This window comes from Volvox carteri, assembly GCF_000143455.1.
Source record: "Volvox carteri f. nagariensis unplaced genomic scaffold VOLCAscaffold_6, whole genome shotgun sequence".
NCBI lineage: Eukaryota > Viridiplantae > Chlorophyta > Chlorophyceae > Chlamydomonadales > Volvocaceae > Volvox > Volvox carteri.
The window spans coordinates 556,006-562,005 of record NW_003307549.1 but is presented as its reverse complement, the minus strand read 5'-3'; the positions used below and the strand labels follow the sequence as shown (position 1 = coordinate 562,005).

The window sequence follows — 6,000 nt, the reverse complement described above, 5'->3', positions numbered from 1 at the left end:
TTGGCCCCCGGCGTCTTTACACATCTTTCGACGCATCGAAATGTGTGATGTGGGGGTTTGCACGGTTTTGGCTTCGTCCCGCAGACATACATACCAACGTACATACATACAGACATATGTGCATACATTGTTGGTTGAGCGGTTTCTATGTATGCACTGACGATCCCTTGGATTCCTAGTGTATCAACAACATTCGTTCACAGGATTTCCCTTCCCCGCCGGGGCCCCGGCCCACCGCATCTTTCCCCGCGTCCCCGCCAATTCCCCGGGCAGGTGCGGTCCTACGTCGTACGTGTTCGTGTGCGGTCAGCGGGTTTGGCGGCTGCCACACCCCCTGGACCGGTGTACACATGCGCTGTGTACCCCGTGGGACGAGGACACGGAGCCGGGGCGAGGGGGGAAGGCACACGGCACGGAGGGTCAGGTACGGCACCGTACGTATGGAGGGAGGGAGGGAGGGAGGGATGCGGTGATACATGTGTATGTGTGTATATGCGTATGTTTGTTTTGTGATCTGAGGCGAGAGAGGGAAATGCCAAGGATGGAACGCTGTGCATGTGTGTATGATGTGTGAAACAGGGGGGTGTATCTTCGCCCGTGGCAGCTACCCTGCGAAACCCTGCCTTCCCCGGTATTTCGGGGCACCCTCATCCAGTCACCCTAGTCATCTTCTCAGTGGATCGCTCAGGTTCCGCACCCACCACCAGCATCCAACGGAATCTGCCGGGTCGACAGCGGCGCAACTCCATTCCTGGTCGGCTCGCAGGTTAACTTTATCCCAGGTCACCACCGTCCATCAACTAGGGGCGCAATGCCTTCCACCATCGGAAGGACTTTTGACCCTAATGGGTATCGATCCCGGGATCTCCCGGGGGCAATGGTCGCGCCTTACCAGTGGTGCCAAACCCTTAGTATGTGTATGTATGTAATATGTATGTATGTATGTATGTATGTATGTATGTATGTATGTATGTATGTATGTATGTATGTATGTATGTATGTATGTATGTATGTTGATGGTAGCCGCAAACGCGACCTGGTCACCACATTCAATTATGCCCCCACGCAGCAAGCACTTGGCCTGTCGTACATGCCGTACAATCTGTGCAGATGATGGTGGTGGAGTCGTCCTTCCTACTGTACACTCTCAACGACTTACTCAGTCGTACGGCCGTACTTGTACAGCCACTGGACTGTACGGAGCTGGGCTGGTGCCCTGACGTTGTAGATGTGCCGCTGCCGCTGCCGCCGCAGCCGCCGCTGGCGGCGGCGGCGGCGGCGACGTCGGCGGTTTTGACGGCACCCGGGACCTGCAGTACAGCGCCGCCGGGTACTGGTGCCTCTTCCTCCTCCGGTTTGACACCCTCTGGCACGTCCGTGGTGGTTCCAGGTATGTGGGGTTTAATGGGTTTTATGCCGTACACCCGAGCCTGTCTTACCTCACGTCCACGGCCATCCATGTCGTACATCTGCAGGTATCCGAAGGACGGGTGGCGAGCCGGCCCGGGTTATACTGGATCCCGGACTGGTTTCGGGGCTGCGACAGCTGGGCCTGGCGTCGTGCGTCGGCCACCTGCGCCTTATGCAAATGCGCGCACCGCCGCCGCCGCCGCTGCCCCCATCAACATCATTGCCAGCGTCGTCAGTTCATGCCATGGGCGGCGTCAGCAGCGGCAGCGGCCTCGGCTCGGATGTTGATGTGTTGGCGGCGGCGACGACGACGACAGACGGCGGCTGCGGCAGTGGCGCGTCCTGGGTTCCTCTGAGTGTGCAACTTGGGGTTCCGTTGTACTGCTTGGACTTGTGTCGTGCGGTATGTCGTGCGGCTGAGTTAGCGAGGTTCCTGTCTCCGGAGGGCAGACAGACGCAGCTACAGGTACGTGTGGAGGGTCATGCCTGAAATCTGTCTCTCCCCGCCTCTTCCTCCCCCTCCTCCCCCTCCTCCCCCTAGCCGGAATAGAATAGTCGGGTCGGTCGGGTCGGTCGCGCGTTTTAGTTTTCTTGGGGGTTTGGGAGGAACACTTGCATACCGACAGCCTTTCAGTATCAGCAAATCAGCCTTTTCTCCAGGCCAGCACCTTTAGGCCACCTTTACGACAGCACTATTTTGCTCGCCGCCTTCACGACTACTTTTCTACACCTACTTCTTTACGGATTGGCTATACTATTCAGCTTTTTTCATTCTGGCGGCTTAGGTAGGTAGGATTTCCAACATCTACGTCACGTCGTCATCCCGAGGTTACAGTCGTCACAGTCGCCACGGACGCCTTTCGGTCAGTTTTTACGTTTGCTACTATCTTGCCCTGGCAGCAGCTTCAATCGCGTGTGGTTCGTCTTTCCCCTCCTTTCCCCCTCGTTCGTGGTTCATCTCCCCCCTCCCCCCGGTTTCATATCATCGTAGGGGATAAACCCTAACTTATTTCCGCTGACCCTCTTCTTGAGCCTCCGGGGCTCCCCTCCCCACCACCACCAGTGGGATCACCCCTTACCGGGCTAGTAGCCCCCAAGGGGGGGGGGCCTCCGTTAGCAGCTCCCTAACTTTTTGTAATTTCTTCTCCTCCCCCTCCTTCCCCCCTCCTTCGAACGGTAGTTCACCTTTGCTGCTTCTCCTTACATCATCACCATCACCATCATTTTCATCATCACCATCTTCATCATCATCATCATCATCACCATCACCATCATTTTCGTTACCAACATTTGATTCCCCCTTCACCCAAACAGTCGCACAAGCTGCTTCAAGCACAACTAACCAAGCTGCTCGTACAGTACTCGCACTGCTCTCAAGACGGCAGCTACGGATCGGTCGCGGGGCCAGCGGCGGCGGTACAGGCTGCCGCCACCGCCGCCGCCGGCGAGGCGGTCGCACTGCTGTCGGACTTTAAAGCGCTGCCGTCCGCCGCCTCCGCCGGCGGCGGCGGCGGCAGCGGCGGCGTTGACGGCGGCGGCGGTACTGGCGGCCGGTTCAACCCCGATTTGCCGCTGCCCGCTGTGAATCTAAGCTTTGACGGACGAGACCTGCAGCCCATTCGGCTCCAGGACAGTGTGCAGGGTTTAGGGTGTTTGTGTCAGGGTTGACGTACACTCTCCACTACGTCCTGGACGAGCTTTTAGTCGGGGAGGGTTGAGACTTTGGGGGTGGAGGGAGGGGGTTTGGAAAGCGGTCGGAATGCTATGTACAGCTTGTTGAATTGTGTAATGGTTGGTCGGGGGGATTGAACGCAAACCCCGTTCGCGCTGGCGTGCTTCGGGGAGGTCCGGTGGGTGGGGTTGAGGGTGGGGGTGGGGATACTCACGGATAGGTGTTTCCGGTAGGGCTTGGAGGGTGTGGGAACGACAGGGTGAGGTGCATAGAGGTGGGCGCGTTCTGGATACCTTTTCGGCGCCTTTCGGGGCGCCGAGGCCCCCCGGGGTTTACTGCTGTCAGTCAGTCAGTCAACGTCGTGTCTCATGATAAACTCGCATGCCACGTTGAACTGAGAATTGGATTTAAAAAGCTAATACTACAATTCTCCACCGAGCACCGAAGATTTGATTCACATAGCATTCCGCGGCCCACGGCTTTGGCTCCCCAAGCGCCCCCGGGCTCAGAACGCGTCCTCAACTCACCAAAGCGAGTCCCATACTAACGACAACCAACCATCAGCAATAATATGACATACGCCGCTCATCAGCTCCGGGGCCACACTCCGCAACTCCAGCCCATCAATGCCAACTGCTCCAGCACTTCCCTCCTCGCCTTCTGCTCCGTCTCACGCACATCTCATACACGTCCTATTCTCCAGTTTGACTGGCGATGGGGAACTGGGTTCGCGCACCACCAGGAGGCTATAGATGCTCAGCCGTTCTTGCTAAGATGGAGGCGGCGCGCAATGCACCGTCCATATGGATTTGCATGGGGGCCTTAGCAGCAAGTGTATATACACCTGATTCATACATCACTCCAACGCCGCTGGCCGCCGCACCGGGCCCTAGCGTATAGTCCAAACGCGACACCGTTCCTCCGCTTGCAGCCCAGGGCCGTACAGCCCCCCCTGCGGAATACTGCGGGGCGACTGCTGGCTGCACCGGGGCCGAGAGACCTTTTCGTTTCCTTCGAAGGAGCTGGGTACCCTAGCTCCTCTAGCGATGGAGGGTGGTATGCGGTGCGTGTGCATGTGCTGGAATATCTGCATGCGTGTATGTGTGTGTATGTGTCTCGTCATGGCAGGAAAGGCCTGTCACGCCATATGACGTGCTAACAGACACAAGAAATGCGGATGGATCACTTTTGTGCGCTCCAGATGTTTTGGCGTGACAGGCCTAACAAGCAGGATTATGGAAGACACGTACATCGCGCGTGCGTGTGTAACTTGTTGTTGTTGGGCTGAGATCACTGTTAAGAGGCGAGGCGTACGGCTGAAGGTATCTACGTTTGTACAGCCGTACAGTAACCGGGTGGGAGGGATGCGCACCATGTGCTTTCATTTGGCTTTCAAACGTAGTAAGCAGATGTATGAGTTTTCTTTGATGACATGGCATCAACATGTATGGACAACTTAGGGCACGCTGTAACACGACTCGCTGAATTGCAAATCTGTAACAGATGGTGGTGGTGGTGAAGAAAATATGGGCCGTGTAGGGGGAAGTTTGGGAGGCAAGCGGGTGGTGGTGGTGAAATCTGGAGGGATGAGGTGCCTGAAATGAACGACTTTCGGACAGCTGGCCGTTAGACGTTATCATAGCATAACTGGCACCTCGCGGTGGCATGTGCCGTGTATGGTGATGATCGCGATGGTGTGGAAGCAGCTGACGATGGATTCTGATCAGCAAGGTGCAGTGGCGGCGTTCGGCGTGTCAGAGGGAAGGAAAGTAACTCAGAAACAGCGCAGTTGAAACTGTGCCAATGGGCTGTAGAAAGCGAGTCAGCGTTTGACGAAAAGCGAAAGGATCCCATTTCCATCCCTAAGTTGTGTCTTCGCTCCCTCAAAAAACGGTGAGTGCATGACAATGCGCATACTTGCGATGCGTTCGCATAATGTTAATGACGTGTTTTTTCGCACCAGCTGTCCTGTGTTTTTGGTTCACTATGGCCACATCCGGCCGATAAACGGACAAGCACTCCGATACTGCGAGGGAAAGTCACGCGGGGAACCACCACCACAAGTAGCCGTATTCCTGGATGGCTGAGTCTTTCGGATTTGGAAACATCAAAGCTGAACGCAATGCTGTGTGCTTCAAGCCAATGTATAGGCGCGTCAGGAGCTTTCGCAAGTTGAGGCTAACCGATGGAGTAGCCAGCTAAGATAATGAATTGCCAATATAAAGAGGCCAGCTTCAAGCTTTCCATGAGAGGCAAAATTGGCTGGGTGTGCATTCGTCTGTATGTTGGCGAGGTATAAGGCGTTGTAACTTTTTACCGTCAACTCGTACTACAACAGCATCGAGAAAGTCTGCAGTTTCTTGGCTAAAACATTTGCTAAGTGATAATACACCTGAAATAGAAACGAACATTTTGACAGGACTCCGGTCCGCGTATGCATGGAAACGGCCTTTAGTAGAAGGCCGAGGAGCCTTGGAATTGGGCGCAGAAGCGTGCGCCTTATCAGGGGTACGCTTTCACGTGCAGTTTGTGATCGGGTTTTGCTTGAGGCCATTATAGTAGAAATGAAGGAGTACCTTGACCCATCAGGAGCCTAGCCTTTCCATACGTCTGGCCGCGTTCCATCGATGGTTTCTGCTGTCTTACTCTTAACATGGCTCAATAAAAGATGCAGCATACCGCCCCGTTATCCTGGGTTCAGCAAATTCTGGCCAGCGCCCTGCTGTTGAGTCTTCTGCTGCACGGCACCCCCTGCCAGTCATAAGGTGGTGTGGTACTCATTTCTGCTGCAGATATCTGGTGCCACCGGTAACCTGCATGGACGAGCTGCACAGTCCATGGAGCCCTCCGCGTCGGTCGCGAACCTCTCGGGGCATCCGGCCAACGACGCTCCCATCATGCCAAAATTTCGACAACAT

The 6,000-nt window shown here is 55.7% G+C and overlaps 1 protein-coding gene across 1 annotated transcript in view; it reads left to right on the top strand.

Moving 5' to 3' along the window:
* VOLCADRAFT_103430 (uncharacterized protein) overlaps positions 1-3,507 on the top strand; it is a gene marked incomplete at its 5' end in the record, with an annotated part of 15,403 nt that extends 11,896 nt beyond the window's left edge. The window contains 5 exons of the mRNA XM_002947425.1: positions 274-424; positions 1,111-1,390; positions 1,476-1,641; positions 1,952-1,973; positions 2,725-3,507. Coding sequence (XP_002947471.1) covers positions 274-424; positions 1,111-1,390; positions 1,476-1,641; positions 1,952-1,973; positions 2,725-3,078 — 973 coding nt within the window. The 3' untranslated portion in view covers positions 3,079-3,507. The remainder of the gene's footprint in view (positions 1-273; positions 425-1,110; positions 1,391-1,475; positions 1,642-1,951; positions 1,974-2,724) is intronic.
* Between the last annotated feature and the right edge of the window lie 2,493 nt (positions 3,508-6,000).